Genomic DNA, 23,043 nt, shown 5'->3' on the forward strand with positions numbered 1-23,043 from the left:
GCCGAAGGCAGACGCTTAACCGTCTGAGCCACCCAGGCGTTCCTGCATTTGTTTCTGATGGAGAAAAACCACCTTTTGCTAAAGATAACATAATGTGTGTGTTGGCCACACGAACAGTCATCTGTTCCATTCCTTCCTCTTAAAAAAAAAAAAAAATCCATTAAGATTATTTAGCCAGGGAGGAGCAGAAGGAAAGAATTAGTATAGTGCCTTGCTACAGAATTCCAGTTCTATTTCTTATAGAAATCATAATTTTTTTTGCCAAAACTCTGTTTCTGGGTGATGTCATCCCTTCGCCTCTCCAGATCACTGATGCTCACACCGTCCTATTGTGCTGCCATCTCCCTGAGGGCCTGGAAAGATAGAGACCTCAGGGTCCCACCCATAACATTCATGACCGTGACCTGGGAGGTCTGGAGCCTGAGAATTTGCATTTCTTAGCACATTCCTGGTGATGCTGATGCTGCTGAGCACGGGACCACACTTTGAAAACGATTATGTAACCTGAATGGTTTTAGACATATTTACAGCAGTCGTTGAAATAGTACATTTGCTTAATCCTACATTTATGGGAACTATATATAAACATGCTTACAGGTGAACATTTATCTCTTCTAAAGTTTCCTTTAGGTAGAACTCTTGGCTTCTGTTGAGTGGAGTTAACCTCCTAAAGTGCTTTTCTGTTTTTTTCAGCTGTTTAGAATTTGGTAACAGACAAGCGGCCTTTGCTCTGTGCTTCATAGAGAATGGGAAAGAGTGCGGTTGTCAGAGCAGAGTGAACACTGCTTCGTAAGCAGCTGAGAGGATGGGGAGCCCCAGAGCAAGTTCCTTCCAGCAGTGACTTGCTCACGAGCTTTCTAAATCCACAGTCTGGGGCCATGATCTCTAGATGTCTTCTCAGTGTGGGTTAATGCTAAGAAAGAGCATAGGTTACTGTGAGCAGTGCCTACATGCATCTTTCCAACTGCAAAAATAGTAAGTTACTTTTTGTCAGGCTGTTTGCCCAGTACTGAATGGAAGCTCTACGCCTGGATTTTTATAGTATGTCTCACTTGAAATATATCGAATTCTTAAAACTGGAAGGATCCGAAGCATCACTTAAGATGGCTACTTTTCTAAGAGTTCAGTCCTCATCACCTGTTTCATTGACCCGACTCTCAGATGGCTCTGAACGTCTTCAGCCCTGGCTAGCCCTACCATATTTACCTTCAGACAAATCAGTAAACCCAGGCTATGAACTGGCATCTGTGAAAAAGACTAGAGCCTTATTTAAAGCTAGTTCTTAAAATATAACCAATCACAAATATGCTCAGGGTATCATTCGTAATTTTTTTCAGAACCCAAAGAGGGCTTCTGTACTGTGCTCTTGGCCTCAGTTAAAGGCCTGGCTCCCGGTTCTTCCCGGGAGGGAGGGGGATGGACTGGTTCATTTAAGTGAGTGCTCTGCCCTGGAGCTCCCATGTCTTCAAAGACTGCCGATACAATTGCATGTAACCAGCAGGCAAAATATAACTGGCCTTTCAGTAACACGGAAGGCACCTGAGAATCTTAGAAAACCATTATGTATGATGAAGGGCTTTAAATGGAGTCTGGTTTCTGCTTTCTTACAAATAAAGTAAATAGTACTGAATCCATTGATTTGTGTTTGGAGGGAGATGAATGTCAAAAAGGAAGAGTAGTCTGTTACCCCAAACTCAGCTGACTTGTGACGAGTAAAGGAAGCAGGCGCAGGTTTGCTGAGTGGGCTCCGTCAGGCCATCGGATTAGGGTGGGGAAACTGCGTGTGGCCACTCTTCCCCCTTGTATCCCTGAGAGTTGCTAAGTGGCCTCTTCTGTTCGTGCCTCGTGTCTCTCTAGTCCTAGTATGCAAGTTTCCCTTCTTGCACCTCTGTTCCTGCTGTTAGGTTCTTGGATTGGGCTTTCTCTTCCTCCAGACCATCGTACAGGTCTAGAAAATTCTAGAATACAGTTACCCTCCCCTGCCCCCCTCGCCAGTGTAATGTACACATGTCCTTCAAGTCTCATTCCGGCCACCTTTGCTCCTGCAAAGCCTTTACTGACCTGCAGGCCTGGGCCACATGCTCCCCACATGCTCCTGGGTCACAGGGCAGTCTTAAGCTAGGGTGGCATCGCTGCTGAGCATGGCTGTGTTGGCCCCTTCAAAGGCCAGTTCAGCACAGGGAGTGCGTATTGTGTCCTGTTGTTGGCCATTGAATCCCACTACCTTGCTGGGACTCCAAGAAATACTCTGCGTTAACCGATGGATTAATTATTCAGAATGTGCATAATAGATTCAGTATGGGAATCAGCAGCCAACCAGTGAAGAGTGCTAAAGATTCCGAAGTTCTCTGTCCATGCCTGTGTTCTCCTGGGGTTGTGCTAAATGCACTGCTGAGCTTGAATCAGAACCGTGGCCTCTGGCATAGTTTTTGCTGCCATGAGGGGTGTCCAGACACCCTTTCTTCAGGCCTGCAAACAAAGTGGGGAGAGAAATGGTCATCCAATAACCACTGGCAACTGAAGGACAAGTCTTTCAAAGTAAAACAAAAAAATATGTCAAAGTAAATAATTTATCCATAACAGTATTCAGAAAGATTTTCATAAAAATCTCCTACATCATGAACTGCTGTTTATCTAAATATTTATATTGCTCTCATAGAAAATCACTAGTATCTATAAGAAATGTTTTTCCCCAAAAACTATTTCAAGATGTAATGGAAATTTTTAAAAATTGGGTCAAGGAAGTTTTTAGCACTTAATCTGTTAAAAAGGCTTATATGGCAAATGCCTGCAGTACCAGTGTAAGCCTGTGGGGTGTCTGTTTTGTTTTAACTCAGTTTCTTTTTAGCTGTGGCTACAGAAATAGCTAAATGTATTTGTCTTCTGGACGGAGACTTCCGTTTGGTTTCTACAAGAGGTAGAAGTTAGACTTACCTCCCAGTAATCCAACTATCACTCCACTAAATTAGCAATGAAAGAAAAGCATAGAAATTATTAGGATCTTTGTGAACTGGGCGGTTTGTTCTGTTTTTCACAACACACACATGCATAGACACAGAGCGAAGGGCAGGTGCCCACTGGCCAGTCCAGGGGCACGTTCTCTGCTGCGGATATGGTTTCTCTGCTGGTGAAGGAAGATCACCAGTGCTATCTCCAGCCTTCAGGATTGGGAAGTGTGAGATGGCTGAGGAATCGGGACGGAAATGTTTAAGTTCGGCTCTGGTTGACACTTGGTAAACAGAAACGTGATGTTCTTGTGTGTAAGTAAGCGCCTGGAAGGCAAGCTCACATGTCTTCTCTCCTTAAACTGAGGACTCTGACTGCCTGCCAGGGGTCTTCACCTGGTGCCCCTAGAAAACTGTTCCTTTGCGATGTATAGAAGGAATTCCGCAAGAAGTGTATACGTTGGTCTCAAGGTGTGTGCGAGGCAAGTGCTTGCCCAGCGCACAAGCTTCCTAGGGTATCTTACTAATACCACCAATATTCAAATATTCTAAGAGGGCCCAGTGGGTGTCCCAGCCAAAGCCAGGCTGTATCACTGTAGCATTTTTGGAAGGTCAAGAAAAAAGTGATTCATAGAAAAAAGTAAAGTTTAGGGATCATTGTTGCCTGACCCCAGGCCAAAGGAAAAGCATGCTCCTCACATTTTTGGATCAGGAGGTGTGTCTGAGCCCTGTCTCCAACAGTCACATGCCCTCCTGCATGCCCCTTCCCAGGAAAAGCCGTTAACTAGGGTCACTAGGTGTTGCAGGTGATCTGAAGGAAATGTTGAGTTCTTGTGTACCACCGCTGTGCCCTCACTAGGAATGGGGTGCTGGACCCCGTCCCCTCCGCGCCCCCTTCAGCGCCCCTACAGCCAGAGACTGCACTCCCAGACTACCGCAGCTTAGCATCCATGGCAGGAGGAGCATGTGTCCTCACCCGTCCTGATGCCTTGGGTCCCTCTGTCACATGCCTCTTGTTTCCATCGCAACTTCACAAAGCTTTTTAGACCCACACAGAAACTTTTAAGAGATGTTTTTTTTATAGTGGCAAAATGTACATAATATAAAACTTACTGTTTTAACCATCTTTAAGTTCTGTGGCAATATGGACATTCACATTGTGCAATCATCACTACCATCCACCTCCAAAACTTTTTCAACCTCCCTGGTTGGGATTGTATATTCATTAAATACCACCCATTTCCCTCTTGCCCCAGCCCCTGGTGACTTTCTGCTTTCTGTCTCCTTTCTGTCTCTGGGAATCTGACTGCTCTAAGCTCCTCATATGGGTGGAATCATACAGTATTTGCCCTTTTGTGTCTGGTTTATTTCATGTAACATAATGTTCTCGGGGTTCATCCATGTTGTAGCCTGTGACAGGATGTCCTTCCTTTTTTAAAGCTGAATGAGCTTCTGTTGTATGCAAAGACCACATTTTGCTTTCCATTCATCTGTTGCTGGACACTTGGGTCACTTCCACCTTTTTGCTATTGTGCATAATGCTGCTGTGAATGTGGGTGTGCAAAGATTTTCTCGAGTCCCGGCCTTCGGGTTTTTTTAAATGTATACCCAGAAGTGGAATGCCTGGGTCAAATGGTATTTCATTGGTTAATTTTTTGAGGACCTGCTATCTGTTTGCCACAGCAGCTGCACATAGCACGTTCCCACCGGCAGTACACGGGGTTTCTCCACATCCACGCCAACAGTTGTTACTTTCTGTTTTTTTTGGTTTTTGTTTTTCACGATAACCATCCCAAATGGGTGTGAAGTGACAGCTATGTGGTTTTGATTTGCATCAGCATGTAACCTCTTAATCTCAGCTTCACTGTTTGCTTCTTTGGGGATGTTTCTCATGGCACTAGTACTAAGCAGCTCCTCCCCATGACCTCCATAGCATGGCAAGAGCTGGGGAGAGTAACAAAATAGAGTTACCCCATGGAGTTTATAACACAGAAAGCAGTTCATTATGAATTAGGTCTGCGGGTAGTAACTACAAGTGGAATTGTATACAAACTGGCCCGCTCACCCCATTCTTCCTTACTGTATTCTGTTTTACCTTTTTGAAAGTTCCCACTAGATTATAGTCCCTGGAAATATGACAGAATCAAGCATGAGCAGTTCAGCAAACAAATGGGAAAAGACACATGTAAAATTTTCCTTAGCTTGGCGGCAGTAATTCTCAAAGTATGATTGCTGGACAAGCATCAATGTCACCAGGGAACTTGCTAGAAATTCAGATTATCAGGCCTCACCCCAGACCTGCTGAATCTGAGTCTCTGGGGCAGAGCCCTGCAGCCTCCGTGTGAACAAGTTCTTCCAGTGACGCTGATGCTCAGATTTGGGAACCACTGAATTGTGGCATATGAAATTGGTTCCAGCCCGTTTGAACAGCACTGTGTTATATGGTAAGATTCTGAATTGAATTATTGAATGTCATTTATTATTGATCATTTACACTGGGCATGACATGGCAGAAAAACAAGTGACAAGGACAATATTCTAAAAGCCCAGACTCTGAAGTATTTACATTTAACTTTAGGAAATATGTTTTGGGAGGCAGGGAGGGATAAACTCACATGCATGTACTAACTTTAAACACTGTTGTTTAAAGATTAATAGACTGTTCTGTGATTGATGACTGAGTTATGTAAAAAAGTTTATTTCAAAAGAGAATGAGAATGTTTGATCATGTCACATATGGATTGGCTTCAGGTCTGTGGAGTAAATACTTCAAAGACACATTTTGTAGAAGAAGAGAAAACGCCATTGAAGAGATAATCTGATGTAGAAACAAAGAGAGTGGTATCAGTTGACAGCTAGTGGCCCAAGTGTAGACAGTGAGTCAATTTTGATTAAAAGAAGGCCATATTAGACAACCAGGGCAGGTGATCTAACAGAATGATAAAACCAAAAGGCAGCTTTTTTGAGATAAGAACAGAGAGAGTATTGATCAGTGGAATAGAGTTTGCCTCTAATCCATTGGTACTCAGATTTTTTTGGTCAAGGAACTACTTCTCTGGACAAAGAGTACCTTCCTTGAAGAAGTAAAGAAGAGAGTGATCCATTTACCAAACAAAAGGAAAGAATGATCCAGTTATTGAGAAGAAACCAACCAGGTGACCTGGATTTGGAAGTTGTGGGAGTGTTGAATATATGCATAAATTGTTGATGTTCAAAAACCAGCATGACTGGAAATAGGTCCAGAGTCTACCTGGGAGGCTTGGCAAACCACACAAACGACATTTCTACTCTCCGAAGTGAAAGATAGGAAGTTCTAAGAATCAGGAGTACCTGGGAGCAAGGCCCCACCCTTCCCTGGTATTTCTTTCCAGCCATGTGCTAAGAAGAAAATCAATATTAATACTTAAGCTATCTGAGATGGAAGAAGAAATAAAGGACGTTACAGACTGTTCTCAGCATCCATTTTTTCTCCACCAATGAGAAAATAGTGATTAAATCTTGAGGAAAGGAGAGAAATATTCGACGAGGGTATCAGTTTTATAAAAATGCAAAGGTGCTTTACAGCAAACATTTGAAACAGTGGATCAAGTTGATGAAGCTGTAGAAATAGAAATAGTATCAAAGAGGGTGTTCTTTGGTTTTCTTTTCTAAAAGTGGTTATTTGTGAGCAGAAATTGCAAAGAGGTGAGATGTAAAAATTACTTAAGGAATGAAAACTGGAAGAGATGGTCAGAATGGGAAATTCATAAGTCAGTGTATTTATTGAACACCTACTCTGATCCCAGTGTGGACATGTGGGATTAAATCAAGTTCTAGTATTTAGAGGGCTTATATTCAAATAGGGGACCTAAAACCTAAACAAAAATATATTAGTAAAAGCCCTGAAAGAGGTTGATTTTCTACCAATCTTGTAATTGTCCTCCCATTCCATTTGGAAAATGACTTCCTAAAAAAAGGGGGGGGCAAGGGGCAGGTAGAATGAATGGCTTATCCCAACTGATAATTCTTCATAATCTCTGGTTCAAAAGCATGAGATAGGAAAAAAATCATTCCTTTAAGGGACAGTCAGAAGGCGAGAACAAGAAGAACATGGTCTGATATTAGAAAATTTCAAAAGTTAATACAGTGTTCAGTGAAAAGAAATCATAGTAAGTATAGCATTTGGAGAAGGAAAGGGAGGAAATTTGGACAGTGGGAGGAAGCTCAACTACAGGAATTGAAGGCAGAATTTTCAAAATGGAAGAGAAGGTAAAGGACTGAGTCTAGTTAGATTTTAGTGCAGCCAAAGAAAGTTTAACAAATATGGTACCTGTGATGGCTTAAAAAGGTGTCCACAAATTCTTTGATACCCTTCTCCTTGAAGGGTGGAGCCAGATTGCCTCACCTTCAGGAGGGGCTGCACTTAATGACTCACTTCTAATGAACAGAATGTGGTGAAAGTTATGTTAGGTGATTTCCAAGACTGGATTGTGAAAGACATTCTGGCTCTCCTTTCTCTCCGATCACTTGATCATGAGGGAGTCAGCTGCCAGGTTGTGAAGAGACTCAAGTAGCCCCGTGGAAAGGCCCGTAAGACCAAGAACAGAGGCCTCCTGAGTGGTTCATGTGAGCAGACCTGGTTCTTAGAAGCAGCTTCTGCATCCCCAGTTGAGACTTCAGATGATGTCTTGACTATAGCCCATTAGGAGCTGAGTGGCTTTAGCTCAAGGTTTAAGGCACTCCCAAATTCCTGAGCCACAGAAACTGCAATTATAAATGTTTGCTGTTAAAGCCACTGAATTTAAGGATGATGTGTGACACAGCAATAGACAAGTAATATGGTACCCCAGGTAGAAGGCAAGACTGTGAGAAAGGCGACAATAGAAAATGACAGAGTTCAGCAGACACAGCTTTACCATTGGTTGTTTAAAGAAAGAGCAAACAAGTACCTGTCATGTTGATAATGTTTATTTTCCCTCTGCTGAAAATCAGGAGGGGACCTCAGAAATACTCAGTGGCAGATAGTTCAGTGGCCATCTATTTCGTGCTTATGTATCAGATCCATTCTTTCTCCTATGTATATAAAAATGAGATAGAAATGAGCCTCTTCCTCAGGGAGCTTGGAGCCTAGTAGGAGAGACAGATGTAAACAAGTAGGGACGACAACATGATCACGTGTGAAGTAGAATGTGGTGCTTCTGCAATAGGAAGTAGACCTCTTCTAGTTAGCTTGGAAAGTTAAGTATTCTCTAGAAATTCCAGTCAAAAGAAATCTTTTTAAATATTGACAAGATGCTGATGGCTATCTTTATAAAGTCTCATAAAAGGAACTTAAAGAAGAGCCCTAAATGACAGTGTTTGCTTAATATCTCCCTAAAGATGTTGTACTTCTGACATTACTCTAGTTTATTAAACTGTTCCAGTCTCTTCCCAATTTCAGGAATTATCTCTCTTTTGTGGTTGAGAAAATTGAAGCAGAAAACCATTGGGAAATCTGCCCAAGATCACAACGCTAGTCACTAAAGGAGCCAGAATATGAACCCAAGCAGCCTGGTTCCAGAGCCTCTAATACAACCAACTATCCTGCTTCTCAATAGCGTAACTGTATAGAGATCTGGAGTCTGAACAAATTACCACTTGTCCAATGTCACACGACCAGTTTCCACTTCTGGTCGTGGTGGACTAATTTCTCACAGACTAACACTTTCTGCCAAAAACACCTCGAAAAGCTGGATGAAACCGTGAAACAAAAAGCAACCAAGAAGTAGTCTTTCAGGAGCCTACAGTGCTGGGGGGGCAAAAATTGGAGGTCAGGGCCACCCAGGAGGCAAGACCCCAGAAAAAAATCCAGGCCTTTAGTATGGACTCCCCAAAGTCTACATGCTAGACACAAAGGCAAACCTGAAATTAACTGTCATCAGTTCTGTTCCTCATTGGATTAAGGTGTTCTGCCCCACTGTCACTGAGTACCGAAGCAAAAGCAAATCCTCTCTGGAGGACACTAGCACCATTTCAAACCTCGTATCAGTATGCAGCATTCAAATTAAAGTACCAAAAGACAAGACTGAATCACCAAAAACAAAGAGGGGAGGAAAAGAGAACCGAAAGAGACCCATAGAAGCCCAGATTTTGAATGTGTCAATGTGGTCTTTAAGGTATATGGATTAAGAAATTCAGCAAGATGAATTTGAGTAGAAAATTAGAAGCAATAAAAAGGAACAAAAGTGAGAATTATAATAAGACTGAAAAATAACAATAACTGAAATTAAGAACTTGGTGAGTTTACCATAGATAAAACACAGCCAAAGAAAGGGTTAGTAAATGGGAGGAATTAGAGATTTTTAGGATACGCACAAAAAAAGGACAAGATACAGAAAGAGCACAAGAGATTTTGCCACGGACTGAATGTGTGTCTCGCCTCACCACTGCCAAATTCACATGCTGAGGCCCTACTGGGGAGAATGTGATTGTATTAGGTGGGTGGAGCCCTCATGAATGGGATTAGTGCCATCATCAAAGAGGCCCTAGAGAGCTCTCTTGCCCTTCCGCCTTCCGAAGACACCATGAGATGATTGTGAAGCAGGAAGCAGGCCCTCATCAGATACCAAACCTGCCAGCTAGTTGATCTGGACTTGCCCACCTCCAAAACTGGGAGAACTAAATTTGTCTTTAAACCACCCAGTTTATGGTGTGCGGTTATGGTAGGCTGAACTGAGATTTACAGGACCCAGGTGAGAAATTTAACATGCATGTAATTGGTGTCCCAAAAGAATGGATGGGGAGAGGGGAGAGGTCGGCAAGAGGGTGGAGGCGGTATTTGAAGTGATAAATACCGGTGCCACCTGACTGGTGGGTAGCCAAGACAGGTCTCCTTCCTTTCAATTTAGCACCTTTAAAACATTTTTTATTGGAACACATAACACAGGAAATGTCTTTCAAGTATATTATTAACCCAGGTCAAGGTTAGGAAATAGGACATTGCTGGTACTCTAGAAGCTACTGCCCACCCCCAGATTAGCCTCCTGATTGCACCACACCTCCCACTAGAGGTAACAGCTACCTTTAATTTTATGATAATCATTTTCTTGATTGTTATGTGTGTATCCCTAAACAGTACATTTTAGCTTTGCTTGCTTTTGAATTCTATAGATGCTATCATCCTGTAGCTATTCTTTTCTTCCTTCTTTTGGTCCATACTCTGTGAGATTTATTTAGTCCATGTTGATGCATCTGTGTCATTGATGAAGTATATACCTCATCTTTTTATCCATTTTCCTGTCGGTGGACGTGAAGAGTGTATAAGTCATTATAAATAATCCTGCTTGGACATTCCTAAACCTGTACCCTAGGACACATGTGCATGCTTCTCTAGAGCACTTCTCTAGAGCACATTCCTGCCATGAGATTGCGGAGTTCTTAAGAATGCCTGTTTTGATCGTCTCCATCGTGCAAAAACAGTAGTACTGGCTTGGACCCCCACCAACCGTGAGGAGTTCCCCAGTCCAGCACACTTTCCACCTCAGAATCACTCTGGCACCTTGGCCTCCCAGTGAGGGACACTCAACAGGCTTCAGCCCTGGGCCCCAACATGGAAAGCTTATTAGTTACCTCATATGGGCCTGTGTCTTCAGATCAGTAACACCCCAAAACAAAAACCTGTGTGGAGAGAGAAGGCGGGGCTGGAGTCTGTTAGGGTCCTCTTTCTCAACGTAAGTATTCACACAAAACCCTGTCAAGGTCCTTTGACCAGAGAGTGCAAAGGCATAGTATCAGCACACTGCTACTAGGCGAGGGGAGCGTGGCATGGTTTTTTTCATCCGACTCCCCTAAGTCATTCCAGAAAATGGACAAGATGTGGACAAGGCTGGTGGCATCGCCTCCCCAGGGGTCTTCCCCTGCCTCGTGCTCTTTCTCTGGAGGCAGGGTTATTTTGGGTCTGGAGCCATTCCATCTCTGTCAGACCCAGGGCACTGGCCCAATTTAAGGAAAAGAGATTCTGTCCACCGGCATCCCAGCTGTTTCATTGAGGCAGTTCCGCACAGGGATGTCAGGCGGGGCTGGACTCCTTAGGAGAGAATCAGAAGGGCATCCGCAGGCTGGGGGTGAGGTTGGCCACAGATCTCCCTGTTGTGAGGGGCTACTCATCAGTCATGTTTGTATCTTTTTCCCATGGCTCTGAACATTTGAAAACACTGCTGGTGGTTGGCGCAGAATGCATTTCTGTACTCAAACTGTATCAGCATCCCGTGGATGGTTCATTGAGACACAGATGGCCGGGGTTGAAACACAGATGGCTGGGCCCCACCCTTGAGTTTGATTCAGCAGGTCTGGGGCAAGGCCTGGGAATTTGCTTTTTCTGACAAGTTCCCAGGTGATGCTGCTGCTGGTACTGGTCTTGGGAGCACACCTTGAGAACCACTGGTCTAGCTCATCTTCAGGCTTCATTCAGTGCTATTTAGTGATGTAGATTGGAAAATCTACTCGGGATGAACCGAGAATTCCCCCAAGTGTTCAGCATTCCTGCTTGACATAAACTTGGTTCGTTCTACGTCCTTAACTTTTAAGGTTTCTGCTCAAGAGCCCATGAAATTAAAAATTACCTTCGCCGCCGCATCGGCCCCACTGCCATAACACACAAATACACATGGCGCACCATGGTGTTAAATTAAGGAGCTTAAATTAAAAGCACATTTCCCTGTTCAGTAAGTCATCTGTTGATCATTTGGCTTAATTAAAATTGGGTATATCATGTACTTACCCTGACTCACATACTACCTCAACTGCGATGCTGCTTCATCTGTGAATTGATTAAAGGATGTATAAAACTAGCACAGTGCCTGGCTTGTGCTAAACTATAAAAGTGAGATTGCCTTCTGTCTTCATCTAAAGGCACAAACTTCTGGCACAGAATACACACACACACACACACACACACACACACACATAATGTAATAGAAGCTTGAAACTAAACACTGCTTTAAGGAAAACCTGAAGCCCTCAGGAGAGGGGTGAGTGGTTCGTTCATAAGCTATATGTACTGCTGTGTAGGGATGCAGTGTCCTGATGCATTAGGGCTAATAACTGTTGGGACAGAGACAGTGATGCCGGTGCTCCAGGCTTTGCTCCCACGTGGAGGACATGTCAGACAGTACCTGTTTCACTTGGTTCTTTTTTCGGAGCCATACACAGCAATCAACTTGGAAAACAATATGGAGGACACTGAGGCTAGCTTGCATCCATCTTGTTCAGTCCCGTGAAAACAGTCATGATTTGAGAATTGATTAGAATGACTTAGAATGATGTTTTGTGCCATTTAGACTATTATATTGACAGGGCGGGTCGCCAGGATCATCTGTGACATCAGGGTTTGTGATGATTCGTTTCTAAGAAGTCTAGTGGAGGAAATAATGTCCAAGTTCTTTGTCCTCCCCCTTCCCACCCTCTAGACCCTCTCGTGGCCATGATTCTGAAAATCCTATCTAGCATGAGGTTGAATCGGAGATCAGTCTTTCTGTGTCTTCGTGAAGGTCCAGCCTACCAGCACTTCCTGGGTCTCCTCCGGGGCATCAAGTCCCGGGGTTAGCACGGAGATAAGAAGGGGCTTTTCTCTCAAAGGTTTGTTTCTCTTTGGTCTGTTTGGGGTAGAGGGATCCATAAATACAAACTGTGAATACAATTGTCTCTCGATTCTTGCACGGTAGCAGCTGTGACTGGTAGGTGAGCTCCGCAGTGCTTTTGCAGTGTTGAATGCCCTTGGATACCCATTTCCCTGGGATGTCACTGGTTTATGGGATTTTCACTTGTTCTGCAAGATTTGCACACTTTGGTCCAAAGGTTTGTAAGCTCCGTATAAAAGACAGTGGCTGAGGTGCTTGTTAATTTTGTCCCCATGGGAAGGACACAAAGCTGGGTGGTCCTCAGCAGCGGGAAGTTGCTGGGTTTTGAGAAGCACTGAACCCAGCTTTAGGAATTCTGTTAAGAACTGTAGTAGGCTCCCACCATCTGTACGGCTCTCTGGAATACAGCAGTGGAGAAGACGTGATCCACCTGGCCTAATGCATAGTGAAGGGATAGGACATACGTGTAAATTGTTTATTACAGTGCAGTTACTGGGATACACTCTGCTCTGTCACTGGAAGCTGTCAGCTTTCTTCTGTATGGCAAGCCAAGGAGGGGAAGAACTTGTCTTGATTAAGAGAGAATGGGGAGGCTTCTTCAGGTTGGAAAAGTAGGGGCCAGCCTCCTACTTCCCCATCAGCTGCGCTGGCTAGTCAGTGTCTCAGAAGAGGCAGGACCAGTTTTAATAAAAATAATAGTATCTTTCTAAAATTGATTCACATACAAGTAAGGCACTGACATAATCACAAATTCAGACACTTCTCAATAAAATCTGCGCTTCAACCATAGTACAGCCACCTCCCTGGGATATTACAAACCATGTTTAAAATGCAGTCAGAGTTTTCAACTGCTCTTAAAGTACTTATTTTTAAATAGTTTAGAATTAGAAAAATTTTTGATGGCTTCATTTCTAATAGAGGAAGGGAGATTTCTAGCTGCTGCCTATATGCAAACCACTCTTTAAAAAGTTCCCAGTTTATCAGAAATAAGTTGGGAAATAAAATTCAAGTTTCTTAAGCATCAGGGTAACACTGGTATCCCATATGCTATGTATGGGGTCCCCAATTGTCGAGTAACTAAAATATATTTGGCACGGAAGCTGTACTAAGCAAAATGCAGTTTTTCTTGGATTCAGAGCACGCAGACCTCGGACGGCCCCTGGGTAGCTGCAAGCCTCAGGGGCCGCGCTAGATACTACCGCGCCTGGTGTGCGTGCGTGCGTGCGTGTGGGGGGGCGTTCCCCCGCGTCTCCTGCGTGTGGCCCCTCCTGACTCCTGTTCGTTTCCTCTCCAGCCCAGTGACTTCTCCGTGTCTCTGAAAGCATCAGGGAAGAACAAACATTTCAAGGTGCAGCTCGTGGACAATGTCTACTGCATCGGGCAGCGGCGGTTTCACACCATGGACGAGTTGGTGGAACACTACAAAAAGGCACCTATCTTCACCAGTGAGCACGGGGAGAAGCTCTACCTCGTCCGAGCGCTGCAGTGACGGCCCCACCCACAGCCCCTGCCACCTCCAGGGCCTCGGTGCCACACTCACCTCCCCAGAGCCTGGCGGATCTGCCCCAGGAAGAAGCCGCGCTCACGGGCCCTCCGGCGGCGGGCTCCGCTCGGTCCGGTGGTTCATCGGTTCTTGGCTTCCTTTGCCTCGTTTACCTTTGCGTGCAGGTCGGTTCGTTTTTCCACTCGCCAACCCTTTGCCAGGCCGGCCCCTGACACCCACTTTCCGGCCTGCCCTCCTCCCGGCCAGGTTTCCAGAACGGGAGGTGGAAGAGGGCGATGTTCGATCACTTTACTCCCGCTCAACTGAAAACAGCCTTAGTCTGTTCAGATTGTTCATGCTAACAGAAGCCCTCATTAAACAGACATCGGGCACAGTTGGAACGCACCGAAGCTGCCGTTAAGTGAACTACAGAAAGCGGGGGCCGGACGCTCCTGCAGACGTCCCCGGCCCTGGGCCTGGCAGCCGTGGCTCCGTGCCCTTTGCTCTTGCGTGGCTTCCAGACTGTCCAGGGAGTGGACACGCATGCTGGTCGCAATACCAGAACCACCAGATGAGAGAGTAGTGAGGAAAGTCCAGTGCCTTCAGGGCTATGCTTGCAATAAAAGAATTTCCTTGAAAGTCAGTCTGCAGAAGCGAGACCCGTGACTCAAAAAGACAGATGTTGTGGTTGTTAATCCCCCAAATGTGCCATCCGCATAGTGCTTTTTCCTCTCGCCCTTCGGCTTGTTTAAATTTCACAATTATGTATTTAATTCTCAAAATAATATGTATCCGTAGCCATTTGTTGACACTAATACAGATGATTAAGGAAAACAGCTGATCTTTGGGGAAGGGGAGCTACCGTATACTTTACACACACACACACATACACACACCCACCCCATATATATATATATATATATATATATATATATATATATATATATATATATACATATATATAATATATATATATTATTTGCTTTACAGGGAATTTTTCAGGGTTTACAAGAGAATATGTGATTGGTAGTAAGAGACACAGAATGTTTATGAACAAATTGCATTTTCTTTTCTCTTTACATTTGAACTTCTTTATAGTTTAAATATACAGTCTGGAGATGGCACATTCCTACAACTGAAGAAGGGGTCTTGAGACCTCCTAAACTTGCATACTCAGTTTTTTGGATATTGTAATAAAAAAAAAAAGTATTATGACAAGACTATGTGTGTATTTATCTTTGGGAAAACTCAGAGTCCAATCTGGGAGAGTAATTGCTCTAGCATTTACTGGACGCTCAGTGCCTATGGGGAAACAATTTTTAGAGGAGTTTAACAAATTTATTATTTGCGTGTTTTCTTTTTCTACCACCACGTATTTTGTATGCTGAAATAATAAATTTTAATTAGTGAAACTCCAAGAGAAAACAGAATCTCAAGCTTGGTCGTAACTTTACTCTTTGGAAATTATTTGTTAAAAAATGTACCAAACTTTGGTCAGCCACGCTGCTCAGCACCAGCTTTTCTCTCTCCACCCGTGTCTTACTTTCATTCTCTCAATTGGTACACAAATCTCGAACAGTTGCAACGTGCCAGGCACTGGAAACAGTCACATCACAGAGGAGTTGTGCCTTTATGGGCTAACGACAGCGCATGTGTGTTCAGCACCCCATCAATGCCAGACTCGCAGACACAGCGTCCTCACTCGTTCCTCATCACAACCCCTTGAGGTGGTCCTGCTCTCATCCCCCTTAAATAGATGGATAAAATGGGGCACAAAGTAAATGCACAAATGGCTGTTACATGGTCGGAGAGGGTTGCAAACCCAGAGAGCTGGCTTTGGTGCCGCACCCTTCCAACATCAGCCCAGGGGGGCTTCCAGGAGAAATAAGCAATTTGGTGAGAGCTTACACTTAACCTACCATTCCTGTTCTCAGTGAGTTCATTGTATCTCTTTGTTGCCTTTGATATAAATTAGACGTTTGGGGTCTGGTACCTGGAGTTGGGGTGCCCAGTTCCATAAGAATATATATCCAGGTGAGTGAAGTGGATCATTACTTTAGACAAAGCACATCTGTTCTATACCTTATCCCTGGAAATTACAAGTCCTTCTGACTTTTTCAGGTCTCACTGTTGTGTGTTCCATTTTCACCTGATGTTAGAATCCCTCCATATCATGAAATGAGTGTCTGGATAGCTGAAAGACTTGGGTTTACACATAGCAATTAAGGAAGAAACAAGCAATTAAAGGACACAATACAGGTAGACATTTTGGCTTCAGGAACTTCTCTAAGGCTTATAGTTAAAATTGACCGTCATTTTCAATCTTGTTCCAAACCACCATGGGAAGTCCTCCAGCTGCCTGGGGCAGATCAGGATTCATATTTATAAAAGTTCCAGCATCCCTGGAATTCCTGGCACCAGGTGGACTGGTGGAGGGTAGATTGATAGCCACGGTATGAGCCTGTTGACGGTGGGTAAGGCAGTCAAGGCAGGGTCCCCATGTGGTTTGGAGTGTGGACCGCTGATGCTCTGTCCAGGTGGCCCTTCTGCCATCACCTTCCTGCATGTCCGAGATTTCCCGGACAGATCTTGAGTTTCCAGTCCCTTGCCTCTGCAAGTTGGATGGCAAAGGACAATAGAGGGCAGTCATTTTATAGTTGTGTGACTCTGCTCATTTGTTTGCATTCAGTGTGCCTTCATTTTTCAGAAACAGCCCTGCTGCGTTACGGCCCTGAACTACCAAGCCCTCACACGTGACGAGTGCCAGATGCTATTAAATCATGTTTCTAGGGAGCTAAAACTGGCCATGTTTTCTCCCACAGTGCATCACAAATTAGAGTCTTAAATTATAATTAGAATCTTTAGGTCTACTGAAACTCTGACATTTCAAACAAAGTATTTTTGGTGCCAGTACGATTTTGTCTTTGGTTTCTATATGTGAAGTGGTTTATAAACTACTTCTCTACCATTTCTGCCACCTGATATCAGAATGCCAAATTAATTTTAAGACCAAAGTTTGGAACTGTGAGAGCCTAGAAACGCTTGAAAGTATTCTTTTAAAATACAACTTTCCGGTAAATCCAGGCCTGGTCTTGGGCACTTTCTCACTAGAACTCCGCCATAGGCGTGTAATTCCTGTAATTACCACTCGTGTAATTAATACAGTCGTTTTAGGTCTGTCTGACACCTTGCGGGGGTGCTGTCTGCTCTCCCATGAAGCAGTATCCTTCTTCCAGACTTGGGAGCTACTGCCAAAGCCAAGTGTGGAAGTGCCCGGTTATCCTTATTAACCCTGTGACTTCAAGTGAATTAGCTCCTCTGAGTGTGTTTGCTTGCGGGCAAATGGGGCTGCTTGCCATCTTGGCTATTCCCAGGATTGTGTGAGAATTATCTGGGATAGAGCACTTGACCAATTTTGTAGGACATGCTACACAGCACTCATCAATGCCGGTCAGGCCGATTGTGTGTCACATAATCTACTTGATATTTTTCCTCATTTGTTGGAACTTTGGTGCCTCTACCAGCCACAGGCTTCCTCAAGGAGCCCGGCTGCAGAGGTGTGGCACCATGAGACCCTCAGCGTGGCCCCTACCGGCAGTGTCAGCGCCAATCCACCCCCACTCCTTAGAACTTAGACTCTTCAAGTATGCGAGGACGTGTGTTCCAAGAAACTCCTCATTCTAAATATGTAACCCATCTGTCATTAGAAGCCCAGGCCCCAAAGCCATACTTAGCTATACCAAGCACCATACTCACCTTACATTCTTACCTCAAGTAGTCGACAAATTCACATCCCTAAAAAAAATCCTCCCTTGAGGAGCAACCATTTTTGTTTTCTCCTTGGCGTGGAGGTGGGGTGGGCAGGGTAGAACATCCTCCAAGTTCCTTATATTTCTTAGCTTGAGCTGACAACACAAGAGTCATTGAGTACTGGGCAAAAGTTGAATAGACCAACCAATGTTCAGAAAACCTCTGCCCCCTATCTTAGCTCGAGCTGCTATAAAACAAACAAACAAAAAAACACCATAAACCAAATGGCTCATAAACAACAGAGATTGATTTCTCAGTTGTGGGGACTGGAGGTCCCAGATCAGGATGCCAGTGTGGTCAGGTTCTGATGAGAGCCCTCTTCCGGGAGGCAGACATCCGACCCACCATGTTGTCTCCTCAAATGGCAGAGAGACTGCTAGCTCATCAGGGCCGTAGTTCCATTTGTGAGGGCACCTTCCTCCTCACCTAACTCCCTCCCAAAGGCCCCGCCTCCGAATGCTATCACATTGCGGATTAGATGTTAACATGAATTTGGGGGCAGTGCAAACATTCAGTCCCTAATGCCCTCTTCTCAACAAAAGCTATTCCCATTGTCCTGAGGACACTGGCCGTTGCTCTTCTAAATACAGCTCACTCAGATCTAGAGGGCTTATAGTTCCAGCCATTCGAAAATGTTCTTTTATGAAGTTTTTCAACCACCAGATTCTAATTTGAAGGGGGGCAAAGGGCAGGCATCTGTATTTTTAACATGCTCCCTGGAGATTCTGATGTAGGTGGTTTGAGGCCTACACTGGCTACTGTTCTAAGTCTACTTGAAACCTTTGGAAAAATCACCTGCTCCCACCCCCTTGTGTTCACAGTACTGACAACAACACACCTTCTATAGCATATCCTTTCTTTGGATCCTATACAGAATAATGTCAGACCTTGAATAACTAGAGTGGTCTTTTTTGAAAGAGTAATCTTTATTTGCCTTAACCTCCATGTGGATTTCTCATATCACACCTTCTAGCCGTACAAGCTAACTGGAAAGATTCATTCCATCCTTGGAGGATCCTGTTACATGACAGGAAGTTATTACCGAAGATGGATGAGCCTGACAGCTGGTATAAAGCTCACTTTGCCAGATTTTTAAAATGCATGGCCTCCTCCCTAGGGGGTGGGCGTTTGGCCAACTCCTCAGCTTGGAGACCAGGTTCTTCAGCTAAAGTCAGAAACCAGAGGACCAGAGCCTGGTACTCCAGCTCCTGCTAATGGGTGAGGGCATGCGGCTTTCCAAGAATAGGTCATGGCCTGGGGAAACCCCAATTCCAAAGAGGCAGTTGTCCTGTCTTCGTGGTTGTCAAACCCTTTTGGCATGTGCCCTGGGAGTAAGCCTGGGCCCTGGTGTGACCACCACGTTTGGAGACCTCTGTACCATTTTAATGGCCTCAGAAACACTGGTACAGAGCCGCACTCTCTGCACAACCATTTAAGGATGTTATAGTTGTCAGACATTATTATGCATATAGATAAGGTGAACTGCTTTGCATAATAATGCAACATGCTTAGAACCTTTGTATAGCTTGTTAAATGATGTGAATGAAAAGGGAAAAATAGATTAATATGCTAAGTTGTCATCTAAACGAAGCCCAAGGTATCCCAAGATTCCAGACCACATCTGCTTGTAGAACCACAGAGGCACTGTATTCAAATGATTTCAACCTCCAACTCCCATCTAGTCACAGATTGGATTCAGATGCTGACGGTATTCATTTCTACAAAGCAAGCAGTTCCCTTCCAGCGCTGTGCATAGTAAAGAATCATAAGAAAGGAATGACCTCGAAGTAATGAAACCAATTAAAACATTTGCCTAACCAGAACGTAGATATCCAAATAGCATTTAAATCACAGTGGTCATATTAGGTGTTGGAGGCTCAGCGGAGCAACCTTTGCTAAACAGGCTTTCGGAGCTCTTCTTTGGGGAAAGTCCACCCACACTGCAGGTGTAGCCTCTGACTTCTCAGTGATAGATTTTCTTGGTGGGGATGGTGATATTGGCTACAAAATTATCTAGAAATCATTTTGAGCAATTGGAAATGTATTTTCTTTACACTTTTTAATATTTCCCAAATTTTCTACAATGTATATAAATTATTGGAAAGAAATATACATTTAAAAAATTTTGTATTTAAAATTGCATGGGCCAAAACGGTGAATACAAAATCCATGCTCAATTGGTTGTATTGGTTGTAGAAAAATATTTAGGAGAAAGATTTCTGCTCTGGACTTTGCTTGGCTTCCTGAAAGTATTAGGAAATAATTTTCTCTTTAGCCAATATTTTTATGCAAAATGACTGTTAAAATCATAATTGCCAAATTAAACGTGCCTAACAAATATTTGTTGGTTGATTAACAACAGAAAAAGAGAACCTATAAAATGAAATAACATCCTTCCCTCTGGTTAAATAAGAATTAAACAAGCCACTTTAAAACACTAGACGGAAGCCTCGACATAATTAAACATTAGCTCTAAAGAGTACATTCTAAGACCCAGTGGTACTTTGATTTACTCTGAGTTTGCACATGCAAGCCTTAGAGGGAAGGCTCGCGTCTCTCAGGCTCTTGCATCTCTCTCTCTGTGTCTGAAAGAGGTCATATGGCATCTGAAATTGAGTCAGTGTCTCACTCGGTAGAGGTGTTGTTTTTTATCTGTCTAACCCACCATAGGATTTCTGGAAAACCCCTTAAATTGGACACCAAATGTGCCCTGTGACCTATTGTGACTTTTTTAAAAAAATTGTGGTAAAATGCATGTAACAAAAATTACTCTCTTGGGGCACCTGGGTGGCTCAGTTGGTTAAGCGTCTGACCCTTGATTTGGGCTCAGGTTGTGATCTCATGGGTCATGAGATCGAGCCCCATGTTGGGCTCCGCACTCAGTGGAGATTCTCTTTCTCCTTCTCCCTCATCCTCGCCCCCCCACTCTTGCTTGCACACACCCGCTGTCTCTCTCTCTAAAATAAATCTTTAAAAAAATTACTATCTTTGTCATTTTTATTTGTACAGTTAGTGGCATAGAGTACATTCACACTGTTGTGCAACCATCACCACGTCCATCTCCAGAACTCTTTCATCTTCTGAAACTGAAACTCTGTCCCCGTTGACAACTCCCCATTCCCTTTTCCCCCAGCCCATGGCAACCATCATTCTACCTTTGATTTTGATTAATCTGGGTATCTCATATAAGTAGAATCATACAGTATTTGTCTTTTTGCAGATGGCTTATTTCACTTAGCATAGTGTCCTCAAGGTTTATTCATGTTGTAGCCTGTGTCAGAATCTCCTTCCTTTCTTAAGGCCAAATAATATTGCATTGTATGTATATGCTATATTTTATCCATTCATCCATCAGTGGACACTTCGGTTGCTTCCCTTCCTTTTGGTTATTTTGCATAATGCTTCTATGAACATGGGCGTACACATATCTCTTTGAGTCCCTGCTTTTAATTCTTTTGGACGCATACTCAGAAGTAGAACTGCTGGATCATATGGTAACTCTATTTTCAGTTTTTAGGGAAATCACCATAACGTTTACCACAATGGCTGCACCACTTTAGATCCCCACCAACAGTGCACAAGACTTCCTATTTGTCCACATCCTTGCTAACAGTTGTTATTTTCTGGCTTTTCAGTGGTAGCCATACTAATGAGTATGATTACTGTGATGTTTTTGTAAAGATTAGAGGAAAATGTCACATCATTATAGCTCAGTTTCATGTTCATAACTACATGCATGAGCTTAAACTTGAGTGTCTGCATATCCTCAAACCCACACACCTCTTGGCATTAACAAGTACCTTCAACTTACAGTATACTATCTTGAAAGGTTGATTTTTATGTATCTTAATTCATAGGTGAAATGCAGAGAGTACAGCTTACCCTAATTTAGAAAAAAAATGAAATCTAAAAGCAAGTGATCGTGAGACTGGAGATTAGCCTTAGAAGGAAATCGATTCTAGAAAATAATTACCACTTAACATCAGCCAAGTCAAGCAATAAAGAATGCAATGTTGTCCCAACACTCGCCACTCCCCTCTGCCTGTGACTTTAATGAATGAATTTAATTCCTTAGGATGGAAATCGGCTACCCAACCCACCTGGGATAGTAGGATCCACAAGAGCTCTGTCACTATACCACTTAGACACCCATCCTTTTTCATGTAGATATGTAGCTCTTGGTCCAACCAGTGTTTGCATGTGGGTCCCTGTGCTAGCTTCTTTGCATGCTGGTGCAGAGCTGATGGTGTGGGAAAGGGGACACCCAGAGGGAGGGACAGAGGGAGCAAAAAAACTGAGCAATGACAGAAGGAACAACACTCTGTTGCTACTTGGAAGAAGGAATAGTGGATATAGTTGGCTTGTGGATTTGGTAATGAGATGGTGATGGGGTGGGTGCCTGTCGGATGGTTTCTGTCTCCCCATGAAGTATGAGGCTCTCAGTGGGAGATTTTTGTGTCCTCAAAAATGGCTTTTGAATCTAGAGGTAAGATTATCCAAAAGGAAATTACTTGAGTTTAAAAAAATAAAATAAAATACAGTTACCAAACCCTGGCTCTACCTTAAGTTTCTTGATTCAGTTTACAAATCTTACTTTCTTTACAAACGCAACATGAAGCGATCCTTTTTAATTAGTTTGATTAACGACTATTTTCATATTAACATGGAATTAAACTCCTTTAAGCATTTTATTTTTTTTCTTTAAGCATTTTAAATTGCATTTATCTGTCTATTAATTCAATTTCCTGTCTTAAGTACTTCAAAGATCTAATTAACAAACAAACCTTTCCAAGCACTTAAGTAATCCTTGGAAATCTAATAAATTAAACTCACCAAATTCAGTGAGTCTTAAGCTCTCTTAAATGCTCCTTTGCTGTTTGTACATTTACTAAGAGTCCAACCTAAATTCGAGTCTAAATTCAGTTAGATGTTTTAAATTAACAGGCCAAATTTTCTTAAATTTTGTAAATACATAAGCTACCAAATACACACAGATTTCCTTACCTCAAAAATGTTAATGCTATAGTTTCGTCCCAGCAAACATATATATAATTTAGTCTTCTCCGAATTAAGAAACATTTATCTACAAAAACAATCATAGCTATCCTCAACGGTATTGGCAGAAATTTCCTAAGAGGTTTCTGGGTTTGCCTTCTCAGCTGCAGGGATTTTTTTTTTCTTTAAGATTTTATTTATTTATTCATGAGAG

At 43.2% G+C, this 23,043-nt stretch overlaps 1 protein-coding gene across 6 annotated transcripts in view; it reads left to right on the forward strand.

Annotated features, from left to right (window-relative positions):
* The window catches only part of NCK2 (NCK adaptor protein 2), a 153,443-nt gene extending 138,201 nt beyond the window's left edge, over window positions 1-15,242 (forward strand). For all 6 annotated transcript variants that reach the window (XM_027621760.2, XM_027621762.2, XM_027621763.2 and 3 more), the window contains one exon: window positions 13,836-15,242. In XM_027621760.2, the coding sequence (XP_027477561.1) occupies window positions 13,836-14,030 (195 nt within the window). In that variant the 3' untranslated portion in view covers window positions 14,031-15,242. The remainder of the gene's footprint in view (window positions 1-13,835) is intronic.
* Window positions 15,243-23,043: the final 7,801 nt, after the last annotated feature.

The sequence above is a fragment of the Zalophus californianus genome, chromosome 8 (genome assembly GCF_009762305.2).
Source record: "Zalophus californianus isolate mZalCal1 chromosome 8, mZalCal1.pri.v2, whole genome shotgun sequence".
NCBI classification, from domain to species: Eukaryota; Metazoa; Chordata; class Mammalia; order Carnivora; family Otariidae; genus Zalophus; species Zalophus californianus.